The 19,811-nt window shown below is 38.2% G+C and overlaps 1 protein-coding gene across 1 annotated transcript in view; it reads left to right on the forward strand.

Annotated features, from left to right (window-relative positions):
• The first annotated feature begins 430 nt into the window (after window positions 1–430).
• Window positions 431–19,811, forward strand: part of LOC139733888 (WD repeat-containing protein 17-like) — a 62,905-nt gene continuing 43,524 nt past the window's right edge. The window contains exons 1-3 of the mRNA XM_071644695.1: window positions 431–609; window positions 4,170–4,356; window positions 19,009–19,420. Of these exons, the coding sequence (XP_071500796.1) occupies window positions 4,243–4,356; window positions 19,009–19,420 (526 nt within the window). The 5' untranslated portion in view covers window positions 431–609; window positions 4,170–4,242. The remainder of the gene's footprint in view (window positions 610–4,169; window positions 4,357–19,008; window positions 19,421–19,811) is intronic.

The raw sequence follows: 19,811 nt of genomic DNA on the forward strand, positions 1-19,811 counted from the left end.
GTAATCATAACGAAAAAAAGAAGAGTGATAATCATAATCACAATAAAAAGAATATCATTAAATGAAATATATAAATAAGTTTTTCCCCGAATGGTTATACATCTCTCCCCAACCTTAGGGATGCATACCCCCCCCCCCCCCCCACTCCCTTGCCCTGTCTACGCCCCTCACAACTTCTGAGAAGCCTACATCAATGTTCAGTGAATGAATCGTAACAGAGCCTTGTAATGGAAGGCTCTGAATCGTAACAGTGCCGTATAAATCGTAAACCTCTGTTGCGCCCCCTTTGATCACAGTATACAATCCGGATCCGCAGAAGCTGTATGTACATAGTAAATATGATCTGCCCTCACCAGGGTAAACATACGAGTAGTCAAGCGGTACACATCTTGTGTCGGGCCGAATGTACAGTGCATGCATCTCACCGACGCCGAAGCAGCCCGCTGTTCGCTATCTATCAACCGCCGCTAATATTTGATGGTGTGGCGTTTGTCCTCTATTCCTGCGTATATTTTGAGTTTTGTTTCGACAGGCAGAAGAAGCATCGATAGAGTTTCATCTTTCTACTCCATTCACGTACATTATAACTTGGGGCTTCATGTCGAGCAGGTAACTGATCTCCAAGTTTATGTCGTACCCTCACTCGTAGAAACTTCTCAGGCCCAGTTAAATGGGCCATAAATCTAACGTTACAGTGCACTGCAGTGTACACTGCACTAAACGTATACCGTACTGCTGAGTGTTGTCCAACAGGCAACACTGTCAATTCAATTCAATTTAATTTATTTCACACACCATTCTCATGTGTCACAAACCCCTTTTGGGGACAAGTACATTGCTTAGTATAATTACAAAAATTTGAACAAGGTTGATATTTACATGGAATGTTGCGTGGGGGACCTTGAGAAAGCACAGCTTGTTAAACAAGGTCCCCTTAAAAAAGAATTATTACATGCAGATGAGTGGAAGTGATATACAGTGTGTTGCAAAATGAATGAAGGGCTGAGGTGGGAAACAAAAAACAAGAGGAGGGAGGAAGAGAGAAAAAGAAATAAAAGACGGAGAGTAGTGACATACAGTTCAAATAGGTGTAAATACACACATTGGTCTTTAATCGCAGGTCGTCATCATGGTCATACTCCTACTAGAAGCACAGAAACATTCTGATTGCAAGCATCATTCTTCAGCTACAGTGATCCGTAACATAAATTGACTTTGGACCAGGGACTAGTAGGGTAGCCCAGCAGTATAACTAAGTCAGTTCGGGAAACCCACTCACAAGGGGGGCCCCTCCTTATAAGTAACCCGTCCCCCTTATAAGTAACCCCGTCCCCCTTATAAGTAACTACCGGGGCACCCCTTATAAGGAGTCTCCACGCTTTTTTGCAATGCAACGCGAAAATGAAAGGACTGCGGCAATTCGCTTGATTATGTCCATAAAGCTTCACAAGTTTCCTAGTTACTCACGTGGCGACCGAGTACATGTACTCAATCGCTACGTCTGCACTCAAGCATTGCCGCGCTGCCGCGCCTGGCGACACTCACGCCAGTAATCGCTCGCATTTCAGCATTCGCATGGGTCGTTTGACATCGCATTTAAATCCATGATTTTAGATATGATGCCTCAAACCGATTTTGCTCAAATTTCGTGAGTAACTAGGAAACTTGTGAAGCTTTATGGACATAATCAAGCGAATTGCCGCAGTCCTTTCATTTTCGCGTTGCATTGCAAAAAAGCGTGGAGACTCCTTATAAGGGGTGCCCCGGGGGTTACTTATAAGGGGGACGGGGTTACTTATAAGGGGGACGGGTTACTTATAAGGAGGGGCCCCCCTTGTGAGTGGGTTTCCCGAACTGAAGTCAGAGACAGAGTAACGGTTTGAAATGCATAGATCTAGACTATCTAAACCCTAACTAACCGTTCATCAAGTTAATTGTAAATTGGCCTATTGATTGTCAGTATTTAGTAAGCAATTATTGACCATGACCTTGTCATAAAACTGTTCTCAGGAGAGCAAGCTGATTATATCTAACTGCGACCAGCCCAAATGCCCTAGGATTAATTATAACCCTAAGTGTTAAGTCATGCATATTGCCAACAGTGCAACACCAAACAATGCTACACTGAGTGGAAAATTATTTTTATTGATGTGTATTTGTATAGATACAAATATTAACTATAAATGCATGTATCTTTCTCAAATTCCTCTTTACCCGGTGAGGATGGGCTGAGTTTGCTACAAGAGTACAAGATACATTTCCCATCTTGGACACCTGCCCGAGTATACTTGGTACTCGTCTTCAAAGGGTCAACTAAATTGCACATTATATAGCATATTTATTTTCACTGAACTCTCATCACTTTTGTAAATTTGAGCTAGACTGAATTGGTTATCAAAATTGATGTTGATGTCCACCTTCATGTCATCCACGCACCACTCTTCACTAGCTTTGCTTTGTGGTGTATGCCAGCCGCGGCGATACGGTGCAATTACTTGACTTGCCAAAAGCATTGATGACCTCAAAGTCTCATTTGTTTAAAGTATTAAGAGTTTATGTACAAATGCAAAACCGCTGGGGAAGTGTTGCAGGACAATCGCAGTATCTCACCTTTGAAGCCGTCATTTGAATGATTTAATCTACACAGCAAATTGAAGAAGAAACTATTCTCTAACTCGCAATTTTAGTTATTTTAGGTTTTATTGAGGATAGACCTGTGAAAATAACGTCAAAACTTATCTTCCAGAAAAGAAAATTTGGTCTCTAAACAAGTGGTATTTTCTCACATTTTCCTTTATTGCCCCAAAATGAAACTGCGGTTTATGACTTTTGGCCGTATGTTCATACATTTTGTACTGTGTTCCAAATATTTTTTCTGTATCATTTGTTGCATGGTTATGTCGCGAAAAAATTTAGATCACTGTCTTTTGTGACCCACGTAAAATCCATAATGTAAGCAGTACGCAGTCCGATGTATCGGTTTTCGTGCTGCATGAAGCAGTTGAAGCACATTGCAGGGTTTGTCTTTCACCCACTCACCACCCTGTGGACCGAATACCGAACCCTGTCGCCGTGCGCCGAAACTGACACCGCTGATTGGCTAAGTGTGCGCTGAACAGTAGAGAACGCATGCACAGGAGGATGATCTAAGTGCATACATGTCCAGTATTTTCTCTTAAATTTGGTTGTCTTTTTGCTCTAATTTTCACATAACTACTAATTGTGCGAACATGAAACTTTGCAAGTAGTGGGTCTGATGTAGTCATACAGACTAGCAATATATTAATCAAATGCATAAAACTCATGAATGCAAGCGCAGACTTGTGTCGGGAAATAATCGTAACCCTTTTCCATGCTCGACTGAAACAGAAAAATAAACTATCTCGAATGATACATCAGCATTTTTGCCCCAAGGATGACATATGAGATATATATTTTTATATAGAATGTGAAGTTTTCGAGGGATTTGGTGATAGTACTAGGAGGTAAACTTACAAGAATTTTTGTCCTTCGCTCCGGAACAGTGCTGCCTTGACCTTTACGAATTCAAAAGCTTTGGCCTCTTATCCCGGAGTTAATTGCACCGTATCCCCTGGCCTATATGCTGCTAGCACAATCTGAATTTAAAGTTTTCTATCTATAGTCTATACAAGAAATTAATATGAGGGTATGATATCTTTTAAGCAAATTAGAACTAAAAATCAACGTACAACTGGTTATGACCAGTTATTTAGATGGGAGAGTGCACACTAACTTGTGATACATGTGTATGTGTGCTGTATGTTGTGTGTTTGTGTGCACTCTAGGAACAGCATTTCTCAACCAACTTCTTTTACAATGTGCCTTAATTGTTTATGTATTGATTTTTAGCTATAGGTTACTGGAAAGATACCGTCATATTTGTGATAAGTTAGATGGCTAACTGCAGTGACAAATGTTTGAAGAAAGATTCAAAATGGCCTATGTCTGAACAGCAGAAAGGATAATTTTGTCGGGATTTAGAAGAAAGCAAAGTATGGTCAAACGTACAATTGTACATATTTTATATACATGTATATCACCCTAGGTGATGCATTTACAACTGTACTCCTACCTTGTCATTCATATTTGAGATTTTGAATAATTTTCTTTGTTTTCTATCCCTATTTTTTTTTGGTCAATTGGTGTAGCTACCTGACTGAATGTTAACTGAGTATTCTAGCAGTAAAAGTGAATGATTCAGTCCCTGTAAGCAAGCCAGTCATGAGGCAAACCAGTCTACTAGCTGCAGGCTGTCAGCCATGGAACAGGGATGTGTGTGCTGCTTCACATGATAGATTTGCCTACTGTGCTACTCTTGCAGTTTATATCTATCAGGTGAGTGTTTTGGGAAATTATGCTAATATTGCATATGCTTGTCTTTCCATATTCTTAATTTAGTGCTTTTTTGAGCATAGAGATTGTGATTCTGTGTTGACATACAGTGGTTATGCCATATTGAATTCTTCAGTGTACTTGTTACCACAAAGACATTGTTAACACCTCAGTGGTTCATACTCAAGCCCAATGCCCACTGTGCGACCTGAGCCTGTGATCTGGTGCGAATTGAAAGTAACCTTGAGCTTGCACCAGTACCCCCTGTGCGACTTCTTTGCGATCTCATTGCGACCTCCCTGGGACCTCCCTGGGAAATCCTTTTTGTCCCATTTCCTTGCATGCGTGCATGGTTGAGGAATATGCAAGTTCTGTATTCTTTTGCACGCCAAACTGACCAATAATTAGCAGTACTACCAGACAGCTCTAGCTTGGAGGCCCCTTTGGCCCACTACAGTGAAACCCGTTATAACGAGTTCGGTTATAACGAGGTGATCGCGTCGGTCCCGTTTTCCTTTGCGTGTAAACCTATGGCAGAACGAATCGGTTATAACGTGTTCGTTTATAACGAGGACAATTTCGATGCATCGTGATAAAGAAAAACATAAGCAATTTGATCGGATATAATGAGGTTCCATTTTCTTGACTTGCCGCTTTCAAACACCCGACAAACGAAACACTGAAGACCGAATTCACGCTATCCAAGTCTCTTTCCCGTTTTGCAGAGTACCTTTCCTTCCATGTTTTCTTCTAAACCACACGATAAGACACAGAAATACCTTCCGATGCTCCTACTAAGCTATTGAATAAAATCGTTCAATTTTCTTTTTCGCGAGATCGTGTGTGATATTACGTCAGACCCCACCGCAACGAGAAAACAAAAAATAACGCAGTAAAAAAACTTTTCATGTAGCGACACTTGTGGCCAAAATGGACAATTAGAGTGCGTGTGTAACTCATCATTATATCCTTTCCATTTCTAGTTCCAACTTCCAGTTGTTTTGCCGGCTAGTAAATATAAGTGTATATGATTACCGAGCCGAAATAATTAATGAAATCATAGCGATCCCGCTGGGTGACAGTAGCGACAAAATGATTGAATGACGCATGTCAATCTACTTAATTGAGTCGGTGTTCACAAAAAGAAATAAACGCATGTAACAGTTTGAATAGATCTAGGTTGGTTCATTATCATGTAACAAATGATAATGTAATTATGAGTGTGTATGATTGAAGCCGAAATAATTCATGAAATCATCGCGATCCCGCCTGGTGACAGTAGTGTAAAAATAGTTGAATAACGCATGTTAATCTACTTTTAATTTAGTCTTTTAATTGAAACACATTTAACAGTTTGAATAGATCTGGGTTTGCTCATTATTATTTAACACTGCATTTCACTTTGAAGTAGCATTTCACTATGAAGATTTTCCTTTCTTTCAGAACGGTCTATGAGGTACAGATTTGCAAGAAAAGGATCACAACCTTCCAAATTCAATCCTGTCGCATATTTTTCAAGAACGAATGTACAAAACGCGAAGAGATTTTCGGAAGAAAATAAAGAACGCATTTTAAATTCCTTCGGGCGCAACGATCATACACTTTATATAGGATTACAGCCATGACAGCCGAAATGATTCATGAAATCATTGCATTTCCGCTGGGTACCAACAGGTATCAGTACAGATTTGCGTAAAAAAGATCACAACCTTTCAAATTCAATCCTGTTGCATATTTTTGAAGAACAGATGTACAAAACGCGAAGAGATCTTCAGAAGAAAATAAAGAACGCATTTGTAATCCTTTCGGGCGCAACGATCGTAGGATTACATCCAAAATGATTCATGAAATCATAGCATTCCTGCTGGGCACCAACAGGAACAGATTTGCGTAAAAAGGATCAATTCCAAATTCAATCCTGTGGCATATTTTTTAAGAACAATTTTGTACAAAACGCAAAAAGATTTTCAGAAGAAAGAACGATCATATGGTGTAGGATTACAGCTGAAATGATTAATGAAATCATCGCTTTCCCGCTGGGCAACAACCGCGTAAAATACCTCGCAAGTTCGGTAAACAACGTACTCTATTTGCGCTGGTGTTTAGAAAAACTTAAAAAGTGCATTTTATACAATCTGATTTTGTTCATTGTCATTTTACACTGCATTTCGCAAACGAAAAAACATCATTCTTTCAGAATGATTCAATACAAGAGGAAGACATAGGTGTAGAAAGAATCACGAATATGATCCTGCCGAGTAGGCCTACTTCTCAAGAACGTATTTGCAACTATTATTCGAAGAGATTTTGGGAAGAAAAGAATTAAGTTAAACGCATTTCAACCCCTACATTTTTCGTCTTTTTTTGTATCAATCAACAAATAATTTCCCTTTATTCTCTCAATAATAATGATCCATAATCGTGTAATAACAACGCAAAGGATGTTCTTAAGTGTGATTGATGGGTATATGACGTCATGCTTATGTTTTTCTTTGTTTTTTATGCGTACGGTTATAACGAGGTAATGTCGCCGGTCCCACGGACCTCGTTATAAAGGGGTTTCACTGTACTTCTCCTTTCTGGGCTTATTGTGGTATCCTAAGTACTGCCTCCAAATTGTAGAGTAAGTCTTTGATTGGTCCCTGTATCACTGCAAAATAAGCTCTTCTTGCTCAGGATCTAGCGATAATGGGGCTTTTAATGGAACAGCCAGTGTCATCTTACATTGTTGTTTTGAGATGCAAGACTTTTGAAGGGGAATTTCAGTGCAGCTTAAAGGAAGTAATACTTTTCTAGCACAAACAAAGAAAATTTGATCAAAAGTGAATGAAAATAAAGATGTTATGATATTTTGAAGTTCTATAAATTTTTCTGGAATGAGTTCGTGAACAGTGAATCAATTGGCCATTTTTTTCACATATTGCCACGTAGGTTATACATAAATTCTCACATTTCCAGTTTATCATTTAAGTGCTATTTTGCCATGGGTCTCAAATTTTGATGATAATGTCTAACTGATCAGGGCATTATCCTTGAGCTTAACAGTGTAAGTGATTGGCAGTAAAGGAGTGAAAGTTGAAATATATGTATGGTATGATACACTGACATGACTCAGCATAGCTGGATGCCTCTGACAGTGAGTCCTGACATCAGGGTATACGGTTGACAAGACTTCTTGTGCTGAAAGGCTCCTCCCTTCTTTCACCTTTTCTCATGTACAAAAACTACATGAAGACTGTGCTAACTGATAACTTTATAAGGTTTGCTAAAGATACTCATTCTCAAATGTTAAAAATCATACTGAATTCGGAGATATCAATGTATATTTTGTTGCTAAAAAGTCTCATGGTGTTATACAAAATCTAAGTATAGTGATGAGGGACTATTGAATGGTGTGATGCAGCATAAATTGAACAAAGGTTAGAAAGAAGAGGAAGGACATAAAATTTCTTCAAAAGGAAAAGAGAGCACTGCTACTGACAGAGAGAAATGACAGGATATTTTTTGTGAGGAAAGATCAAGAATTTAAGAGAAGGATCATACACAATGTGATAGAAGTCATTATATGACACGGGATGCCCACTTAATGTGACACCTTTGATCTTTCTGTATGCTAAAGGCTTTATTATCACCAAGTCGATAGCCTGACCTTTTATTGAACATGTCCTGTTTTCATCAAGTCCTTTATCTTTAATGGTAAATGTATGACTATGACCTTCTTTCATCTGTTTCTTAGATCTTTCCTCCACAGAGACATGTATTTTGATTTCCATGCCCATTTGATACAGAGCATCTGCAACCCTTTGAAATTTGTTCTTTAATCCTTTCTTTTTAAAAGGAATAAAAACAAAAACACCATTTGTGATGAACATTACCCAGTCAGTAATTGTGATACAGCTCTAAAATGTAACATTTAGGCCTATACTCTCCCGTCCTAAGAAGGTTTTAAATATCAAAGTCAATGGGCTTCTGCTTCTAACTTTACTCTTCATGTTACCATTTGCTGTACAATCCAGTTTCCTTTAACCCTAAAAAGGGTTGAATCAACCCCCCCTCAACATTTTTCACGACTACTCCACCGCTCGAAATTTTTTGACCGTGCTGTTCGCTGACTTTTTACTTTCAAGTCTTGCGCATCTTTTGACACCACTTTCGCGAAAATCACGCATACCGTTACGACGCTGCGTGACCTTTTATACATGCCTGTCAGACCAAACATGGCTCAAAAACGTGATTTTGTGTATTAAGTCTGTGCAAATGGAGTTTTCTCTTCTTATTCGTAGATATGATTATTTTCACTTTCATAGGCTGAAACTAATTAATTTTAGCATAATTAGGCTTGAAATAGGTTCTGTCATAAATTTTGAGAAAGAAAATGATAAAACAAAAGGTCGAAAAACAAAGAAATACATAAGAAATTCATAAAACAATAAAATACATGAGAAATTGATTTTGATACCAGATTTTTTTTTTTCATGTACATTGTTAGGAATGGTACAAAGAATGTTATCACCAAAAATTAGGATTCTATCAGCTTTAATTTCTGATTTAGAGCAAAAAGTATGATTTTATGCATATTATGATGAAAATTTCCATTTTTAAAAATATTTTGGTAGATTACGCCACAGGTAATGTATGTGCCAATTTTCATGGTGATTGCACGAGTGACGGTCGAGATCTCGGGGGGTGGGGGGGGTTGAATCAACCCCTCCCCGGACACAGAACACTCAAAAAAGCCCGGCCTGGTTAGGGTTAATAGTGCCATTACAGTGTATTTTATCATTTGCTTTCAGGCAGTCAAAATACCACTTACTGCAATTTAAAAGATGCACACTTCTTGTGAGTAAAATATATGGCAAACCCAGGATGAGAAAATTGACAAAGTCAAAGAAGAAAGACAGAGACAGGAAACTTGTAGGAAATTTGTTGGCCAAGTCATGAGTACAGTCAAATCAAATCACTGTCATATTTCTGAAGAGGTCATTAAGAAATTTTGTGTGGTCAGAAGTAATTATACTAACATTATTCACACGTTGAATAATCGGACTCTAACACAGTGAGCTGCAGATGGATAAAAGAGACCCTCTTACCTTTAAAGATGAATTTACAGAATTTGTTGGACTCACTCTGATGGTTCAAAAAGTAGTCGTTTGTTAAAGTTATTTTGCTGTATTCTATTTCATTTTAGTTTACTTCATTTTATTAGCTCACCTGAGCCAAAGGCTCAAGTGAGCTATTGCGATCGCCCTTCGTCCGGCGTCCGGCGTGCGTAAACTTTTTAGATTTTCATCTTCTTCTTGAAAACCCCAAAACCAATTTTCATCAAACTTGGCAGGTAGCATCCCTAGGGGGTTAGGAACTCAATTTCTTAAAATGGGCACCATGCCCCACCCAGGGGGCCCCCAGGGGGGCCCAAACCCCCCAAATTAAGGAATCTGTAAAAATCTTCTCTAGAACCAGAAGTGATAGAGCTAAGTTAATACTATGAGTTGGTACATTGATGACTGTAGTTTCAAGTTTGTTCATGGCAGAATCAGGGGTGCCCCCCTTGGGACCCAGGGGTGGGGGGTGGGGAGGGGTCCTAATGGGGCCTAAATTGTACATTTTCATCTTCTTCTTGAGAACCCCATGACCCATTTTCACCAAACTTGGCAGGTAGCATCCTTAGGGGGTTAGGAACTCAATTTGTTAAAATGGGCACCATGCCCCACCCAGGGGGCCCCCAGGGGGCCCAAACCCCCCAAAATGAAGGAATCTTTAAAAATCTTCTCCTAATCAGAAGTTATAGAGCTAAGATAATACTATGAGTGAGTACATTAATGACTGTAGTTTCAAGTTTGTTCATAGCAGATCCAGGGGTGCCCCTCTTGGGGGCGGGGGGGGGGGGGGGGGGGAGAGGTTGGGAAGGTCCAAATAGGGGCCTGAATTGTTGTCCCCGCCGAACGAGTTCGAGCAGGGGACTATGAAACGGGCTCCGTACGTGTGTGTGTCCGTGTGTCCGTCCGTCCGTCTGTGCGTCCGTGTGTGATCAAAATGTTCAATTTGCTACTTCTCTGTCATTTATGAGCCAATTTTGATTCTGTTTGCTTTATATGATAGCACTACATGGGAGCTTTGAAACTTCTACACAGAATTTCAGTTGTGACCTTTGACCTTGACCTTTGACCTATATTGTACATTTTGCTTCAAAATGCTACTCCGCCATTTCTAACCCGATTTCGATTCCGTTTGCTTTATGTGATGGCGCTAGGTGAGGGCTTCAAAACTTCTACACAGAATTTTGATTTTTGACTTCTTTGACCTTTGACCTTGATTTTTGACCTATATTGTACATTTTGCTACAAAATGCTACTCCTTCGCCATTTCTTACCCGATTTCGATTCCGTTTGCTTTATGTGATGGCACTAGGTGAGGGCTTCAAAACTTCTGCACAGAATTTTGACCTTTGACTTCTTTGATCTTTGACCTTGATTTTTTACCTATATTGTACATTTTGCTTCAAAATGCTACTCCTTCGCCATTTCTAACCCGATTTCGATTCCGTTTGATTTATGTGATGGCACTAGGTGAGGTCTTCAAAACATCTACACAGAATTTTGACCTTTGACTTCTTTGATCTTTGACCTTGATTTTTTACCTATATTGTACATTTTGCTTCAAAATGCTACTCCTTCGCCATTTCTAACCCGATTTCGATTCCGTTTGCTTTATGTGATGGCACTAGGTGAGGTCTTCAAAATATGTACACAGAATTTTGACCTTTGACTTCTTTGACCTTTGACCTTGATTTTTGACCTATATTGTACATTTTGCTACAAAATGCTACTCCTTTGCCATTTCTAACCCGATTTCGATTCCATTTGCTTTATGTGATGGCACTAGGTGAGGGCTTCAAAACTTGTACACAGAATTTTGACCTTTGACTTCTTTGACCTTTGACCTTGATTTTTGACCTATATTGTACATTGGCTACAAAATGCTACTCCTTCGCCATTTCTAACCCGATTTCGATTCCGTTTGCTTTATGTGATGGCACTAGGTGAGGGCTTCAAAACTTCTACACAGAATTTTGACCTTTGACTTCTTTGACCTTTGACCTTGATTTTTGACCTATTTGTACATTGGCTACAAAATGCTACTCCTTCGCCATTTCTAACCCGATTTCGATTCCGTTTGCTTTATGTGATGGCACTAGGTGAGGGCTTCAAAACTTCTACACAGAATTTTGACCTTTGACTTCTTTGACCTTTGACCTTGATTTTTTACCTATATTGTACATTTTGCCACTAAATGCTACTTCCGGCGGGGACATATGTTATGCACCGCGTAATTTCTACTTTTCCTTGTTCATTTTCATCTTCTTCCTGAAAACCTCTTGATGGATTTTCGTCAAACTTGGCAGGTACATTGTAGCATCCCTAGGGGGTCAGGATCTCAATTTATCAAAATGGGCGCCATGCCCCACCCAGAGGGCCCCAGGGGGCCCCAATCCCCCCAAATTAAGGAATCTTTAAAATTTGGGCCCTTATTGCACATTTTCATCTTCTACTTGAGAATGCCTGGTCAAATTTTAGTAGAGCTGTGAATAATTTAGATTAGTGACTGCGTGAAAGGTGAACTTGCGATACTCAGGTGAGCGCTAGACCCGCGGGTCTCTTGTTTTGGTAGGCCTAAGTAGGACTTACACTGTAAGGTAATTATCAAATTATGCACTATATTACATACCAGGGGGCAACTTCAGCTATAAGTAAAATGTCACAAGTTTTTAGTGATTAATATAAGCCACAATGTATTACTGATGATTGAGCACTATTGCAGTAAAATACGAAAACTTTCTTTTCAATTTATGATTTCAACATTGTAATTTTGTTATATAATTTGTCATTGAACCACAACTGCATAGATTTTCACTTAACAAATTAAAAGTTTCAAGCACCATTTGTGTTCATCCTTATGTCTTAAACATTGTGTTCAATGATGGGGCTGCACACTGTGCTCTTGCACTGTACATGTAAATTGGCACTTTATGATTTAGATTTAAATTCAGTGTCAATCCGGACAGTTTTTTATTATTTTCTTGTGCATGTGCACATAATATTTATGTACAATACTTGTAAGTAATTCACACATATTATCATTAATTGGCATATTTAGGAAGAAGAAAACAGAGAAATGTGTCTTGCATGATATCAACAAAAGAAAAACAAGAAAATTTGAGTATTGTTGACTGGATTTATACATAGAATTGCACTTGCGTAGGGCTATTCTGGTGTAATTCCGTTACCATGTGTCTTAGATGCCATTTACCTGCAGAGTGTGAAATTCTTAACTTGAAAGTAGACAAATTTTGATGGATGTGGTACTTACAAGTTACGAGATCTTGATTGACATAGTTACAACTTCAAATCACAATCATTAGCATGAAAATGTTATGCTTTTTTGACAATAGAAACTCATTTGGCACCTATACACCTGTAGCAGTTCAAGGTCAAAGGCTAGAGAGTAGTTATTTAGTGGTTATATTATAGCTAAAGGCATATATGCAATCTTTATCAAGACATTCCAGAATACATGAGTACCAAGAATGTGTATTTTTTCCAGTGTATTTCAGAAGGCGTAATTCCGATACCATTTGTGTAATTCCCTTACCACTGACTTTACAGGGGAAAAGCCTGCTGCTGAGAAAATGTGATGAAATATTTGAAAAACAATTCAACTAAAGTGAAGTTGACACAATCAAAGATGAAATCAGACAATAACCTATAGTGTATGTGTTGAGATTTCAGAGAAACAACTCCCGAAGTCAGAGTTGAAGTTGTGACTCAATTTTCTGGTAATTCCGTTACTATTGCACATAGACCTCCTTTGTAACCAACCAAGTGAGAACATTTAACAAATTTGTATTTGGGGTGATAGTGTGATGAGTACGTCTGCATCTTTTAAATGTATCAAGAGAAGGCAAAGTGATCAATCCAGTGTACAGGGTGAAAGAATATGAGCCAAAATTCTCTGATTTGTAATTCCGTTCCCGCGGAATTACCCTTTTGCACTTTTTTACAGTTGACAGTACCAGGGCCTGATGGCTCAATAGACTCGGTTTTTTACTTCATCATTGGTAATGTGGTCTTTGTTGAAGATGTCAAGTATACTGTAGTTTTCGATAGCATCTCATCTCTGTGGCCAGGTATTCTCCTTTCTAACTCTTTGTTTAGGGTCCATGTCTTACATGCATACAGGGATATAGACAAGGGGGCACATATGAATATTCCAGACCAATTGAGTGGTTCAGCATTCATTGTGATTAGTTTGTCATTTCTGAATATTTTCAACCAGCCATAGTAACAACACTAGTAGTGATTTCAATCTTTAAGGGGATAGTACAGTTTTGGTTGAGGCGAGGATTAGGCTTTTAAATTTTTGTGACATACCAAGAAACCACTTATGAAATAGTACAGAGCATACCATTCTAAGACGAATTCAAAGTTTATTTGATGAAAATCGGTTTTGGAATGGCTGAGACATCCAAAAACAAAGTAAAATAAAGAGACCATAATAAAAGGTGGGTCCCACCTTTTATTAGGATTGCTCTATTTTACATATCTCGGCCGTTCCGAAACCAATTTTCATCAAATAAATGTTGAATTCCTCTTAGAATTACACATTTGTACATGCTCTTAAATATTTCATAAGCGGTTTCTCATTATCTAACCCCAAAATGTTAGAAACCTGAAGTTAGATCTCAACCAAAACTATACCATCCCTTTAATAGCATGTTTTGTCAGAAATTCAGGCAAGTGTTACTTTCACTCATTTTCTTGACTGCAGTCTGAAGGCAGTCAAATTTTAAAGCGTTAAAAAATATAATAAAAAAAAATGTAATACCAGCTGAGCTATTTGACCACCCTGTATTAGTTGTGAACATAAAGATGTTATCAAGGAGAAATGTCTGTATAACACACTTTTCAGATTTCTAGATACAATTCAATGGTATATCATATTGTAAATTAGTCATCGTTTTCCAAGATGCTAGTGCTTTCATTTCCATGACAAATTATGACTTTTTTTATGCTCCAGATAATTGATACTTTGTTATGATTGTAATTTTGATTTATTCCAGATGGTTGCAGCCACTATTCATTTGTACAAAATTGTATTTAACGTGCTGATACATTAATAACTACAATGTACCAAGGCACTCTGAGAGCGCAGACCTCCTCCGAGCTGGTTTTTCCACCACTGATCTTGTTCTTCCATAGAGATCATTGATTTCCACTCATGTACAATGTCATGCATGCTGAAAATAGCCCACTTTCTAAATGTAGAAGTCTTTTGTTACGTCATCAATGCCAGCTGTGCTCTGGACCAGAAATAAGAGCACGCACTCTAGTGCGGGTATATGAAAACCTAAAAAATATGCACCTTGAACTCCCAAATTCACTGACCCTACCTTCCAAAACATAAAAAATCCTTCATAAAATTCATAAAAATTTCCGGATCACTACCAAAATTTAATCATCTCTTACTTATGTCATTCTCAACCTTCCCTGTAAGTTCCACCATAATCAGTTTGCAATTTTTTGAGTTATTTTGCGCATGGACAAACCAACCAACCAACCAACGGTAACAAAAACATAACCTCCTCCCTTGGCGGAGGTAATATAGATAAATGTAAGATACTATCTGTAAGGTAAATGTTACATCCTTGATGTGCCCTGTTCAGATCCTATGAGTTGAACAGCCTCCTGAATAGAAGTTGTTTTCATTTAAATGTTGTATTCAAAGGTACTCATACTCCACACTATTTTTTATACAACGTATGTAGGTCCTACAAGCAGGCATGCCCAGTCAGATTTATCCCCCTCCCTCCAGTACTCTGCAAACATGTATAATACTGTAAGCTTTTCTTGCATTTCAACAGACTGATTTTCAAAGAGTTAAGGTCATGTCTATGCAAAATTAATGTTTTATTCATTTGCAACTAGCCATCTCTCACAGTACAACACTTTGATTAATACATTTCCCTAAATTATTGCTGGACCATGGTATTACTCTTGGAAAGGAATTGACCCAAAACACAGCAACAAAATACACATCGACCTTTGAGTTGGCTCATTCAAATGAGTGGCTGCCTGTTGAAGGCTACCATTACAGTTTGTACACTGTGGTTACCTTGGAGACCAAACCTTTGTTCAGGTGCACTGTTACACACACCATCAATACACTGGAGAGATATTTGAACTTTCCTCAGTCTATTGATGAATACATTTAATCTGTGCTGTGAACAGAGATCTTTGTGTCTGTTAATGTACAGGCATATATGAAGGGTACATTTATAGCTGGATAAAATGTGGGATGTAAATACCTATAACTCTGTGAGTGCAGGTGTGTAATATATCCTACAAGAGTGAGTAAGATAAATTATATCATGGGTTTATTAGTGAAGAGACACATGCAGTAATTATGTGTTATATATAACATAGAGAGTTGTACATACTATAGCATTGCTCTGTAAAACTTTCAGATGGCAAAGTTTTATACATGTACATCTAGTTTGCATAAACCATAGTCCTGTCAATAAGATTGAAAAAATAGAGAAACCAGCTAACCCTCTTAGCAGCTAGAATATACCGGTATGTGTCAGAAATAATGTTTAACATTAATAAAAAGCAGGGAATGATTGTTGTGAATTCACTAACCAGCAATATGACAAAATTCTCACTTTATTTTGCAAAGTTTGAAACATTGAATACCATGTGTTTAATGAAGATTGTGAGAGGGAAATTACTTGAAGAAGATAATTCTGCAAAATGCAGTGTGACCCTACCCCCCCTTGCTGCAAGAACTTGAGATCTGTAGGTCACAAATGATTACGCCAAATTATTGTATACACCAAATATTTTGCGAGGTTTTTCTTTTCGCGAATTTCACAAGTCAGGTGCTATTCGCGAATTTAAAGACATGCAAAAATATTGACTCAGATCCAGATATGAATGTGAGGTGCATGTATACATTTTTCTGTTCAGCACTGTACTCCATGATCGCGAATCTAACCACTTACGCAATTATTGGGATGTCCCGATTCGCGAAAATTTAGTCTCGCTAAATATATGATGTATACAGTAGTGTATTCTGCAGACTTGTGTTGTAGCAGCTAAAGGTATTTGTCAGAGCCATCCACTTAAATTGTGTGAGTTTCCCCTAATGACAAGTTTATTTAAGGGTTTGAAAGATGATTTCTGTAGCATACATACTAAGCAAAAAAATCAACATTGGTAAAGGTGATGGGACAAACTATTACTTCTGAGGCGATCTGGATGTAGTTATCTTTCCGGAGCGCAGCTGAGGTAAGATAACGTACGCATTCAGATCGCCAAAGAAGTGATAGTTTGTCCCATCGCCAGAAGCCCAAAGTTGATTATTTGCTTTATATTCTACATCTATATTCTCATTTTATTCCACATCTGAAACCATGTTAACTGTCTATAGGAAAAAAAATAATATGGAACAAGACAGAAGGGAAGGGGGGGGGGGGTGGGGGACAAACAACACAGCTAGTTAGACCACGTATAAAAACATGAAAACTGCAGATCTAACGTTAGGTCTAGTTAGAGTCAAGACCTATCCTAGGTAGGTATAGGTGTCCTTAGGGCTTAGGTTCACTTACCAATCATGTTGTTGCTAAAAACCGCTGAACATGCTGAAACACAAACAAGGCAAAACTCCAACAAGGCAACTACATGTAGACTAAGTACACGCACGATAACATACGAATCAACTTCAGAGATATACAAACTATAGCAGACACTAACAACAAATTTATAATTACCGCGCACCATGGCACCGTCTGTGGACACTTAGACTATCATTTGACCTACGTCAAGGGATAGACTACAGTGTAACATACTTTTATGTCATGTGTACTCAAAACTATCAGTGATAACGCATTAGGAATGTGTGGACTGAAAAGACCAACGAAACAAAAAGGACTATCGCCGGTGAGTGTCACATACTTTTCTTCTCAGGTGATGTGATGGGCAAAACTATGCTTTATCACGTGATCAGCTCTTGACCAATCCTGCAGCAAGATTCTTAGTATGTGGAATATAATGGTAAATAATAATTTGTGAAACAATGAGTGAAAATCCTGACCATTTACATGCTAGTTTGAAAGTAATTCAGCCCTATGTTCAATGGGCTGTTGGTAAATTAATAACTCTGACTCCCTGGACATGTTACTGAGTCATTATTGTATTCTGTCATTAGCTTAGTCATCTTGTGAACACATCTCTATGACAAGAATGTAATTTTATGGAATCAATGAAAGGGAATGATTAAGTAATTGTTTAAATTTGTTTTTCTGTAAAATTTTAGCAGGCACTTAAAGCTTTGCTTTTAAACTATCGTTGCACATATACAGTACAGACAGAGTCATTCTTTTAGTGTAGTTTAGTGCTTTTTTACTCAACCTTTGGAATGAGATTCATGGTATGCTTAAGAAAAATGGAAAAAAACTGTAAATTTGAGAGTAAACTGCATACACTGTTCTCATGACCGATCAGCCATTACTGTAAAACGAGGAATTTGCGCGTGCATTTTAATATCGTGAATTTCGCGAGCGCCAAAATTCGCGAAATTAAAATGCACGAGAAAGTTTTTGTCTACACTACATGCATTGAACACCAGTGGCAATTCGCGAAAATTTCATGCCACGAAAAGGGCTGTCGGCTCCAATTCGCGAAAATTTCATGCCACGAATATATCATGTTTTACAGTAACTCAATCTCATGTGCAGTTCAATGATCAATTCTGTAATATCCTGCTGGGTCTCCACAGACTTTGCTTGGGTCTTTTTCATACAACGGTCTGTCTGTGTGTTTGATTGATGGTTTGTCATTAAACTGTGTTTGTGCAGGCATTTAGTAATTTTCCATCAGACATGAATTTGCAATGCCAAAGATGGTACAAAGGTTTGTGTAGCATTTACAGTCTGTAGATGCAATGTTTCCTAGAGTGGCAATATTAGCACACTTACAACAAGACTATTATCACTTGACAACATCTAATGAAGGACAAGTTTACTTCCTACTTGTGTGTATTGATTTTTGTTTATGTCTAGTGGGTAGTGCTAATGGAGGGTTTTTTTTTTTTCTTTTTCTACATATTAGCAAGGATCTTTCTCACATCAGTCAGTGAAAAATAAATAATTGTATGTACAATGTAGTAAGCATTTCTTAAGGTCAAATTGAAATGCAACATACTTACCTTTCACAGCTGCCTCGCTGACTCTCTCTCTATTTTTTAAACTACTGCTGTATGTTCTGATAGGATTAAAATGAGTTTCATATCTATAGTGAATCTTGAAGAAATGCAGATGACAAATTTGATCTTTTTTTGTAAACTGTTAAATGATTCAGGCCTTCCTTTAATCTTAACAAAAGGAAACATGATTATTTATTGCCTTTTGTGCCTTGTTTACATACCCTCATTTGGCCTTGTTGAAGGTGAAAAAAACCCTCATAAATACATGTATCATCAGTCCTAAACTTATGAAATATAGAGGTCCAGATATTTTATTAAAATATAGATAAAGCGAAATAAGAGATAGCTGTCAAAACTTAGCATTACTATACTGGAAATTTTGCATGTGTTTTCCAGCTTGACAGAGTCTACAGTGAGTTTAAGCTGCTTTCCATCGTAGCAGAGCATCGCAAGACCATCACAGCCCTGGCCTGGCACCCCACAGACCCTGACCTCTTTGCCACATCCGGGGCTGATAGTCGTATTATTGTGTGGAATGTGGCAGAGCAGCGAGTTGTGGCATCTCTGGAGAGTGTCCGGGCAACTCCAACATCACTGGGATGGAGCATGGTAGACAAGTCTAGGCTGGCCTTCTGTAGTGGCCGTGGTCCAGTGGTGGTGTGGAACTTTGAAGAAGCCAACAGCACTGTACCTCACAAGGAGGCACTGAACTTTGTCTCTAATGTGACTCTCTTCAGATGGCACCATAGAAAGCTTGGGAAGCTTGTTACAGGTCATGTTAATGGAAGCCTCTCCTTTTTCAGTGTAGGTAAGGACAAAACAAAAAGAAAGAAGAGCTAGCTACAGCATTGAAACATTTATGGTTATGTCATAGCCATGTATTTGAACTGTCCTCTAAAAACTGCAAATCAATTTTTTTTTTTTGCTCATTTTTGGGTAAGCTGGCTGAGTAACATGACTTCATACTGAAGGCAAAAAATGGCCAACAGGAAAAGAAAGCTCTCAGTGAATATTAGCAACTGTGATGTATGGCAGAATTGGCATGCTGTGCAACATGTAACACTTGTTAAGAGCTATCTCATGTAGATATGGGCTATTCCACAGGTTGGTGGACATGAGCTTAAAAATTTAAATTCAATATTTTTCTGTGTTATTTTCATTTTTAGTCCTTCATACATGATATTTTCAGGAACCAAAAA

The sequence above is a fragment of the Diadema antillarum genome, unplaced genomic scaffold (genome assembly GCF_040938485.1).
Source record: "Diadema antillarum isolate AM-2024a unplaced genomic scaffold, OU_Dant_1.0 seq00000501_RagTag, whole genome shotgun sequence".
In the NCBI taxonomy this organism is placed as follows: domain Eukaryota; kingdom Metazoa; phylum Echinodermata; class Echinoidea; order Diadematoida; family Diadematidae; genus Diadema; species Diadema antillarum.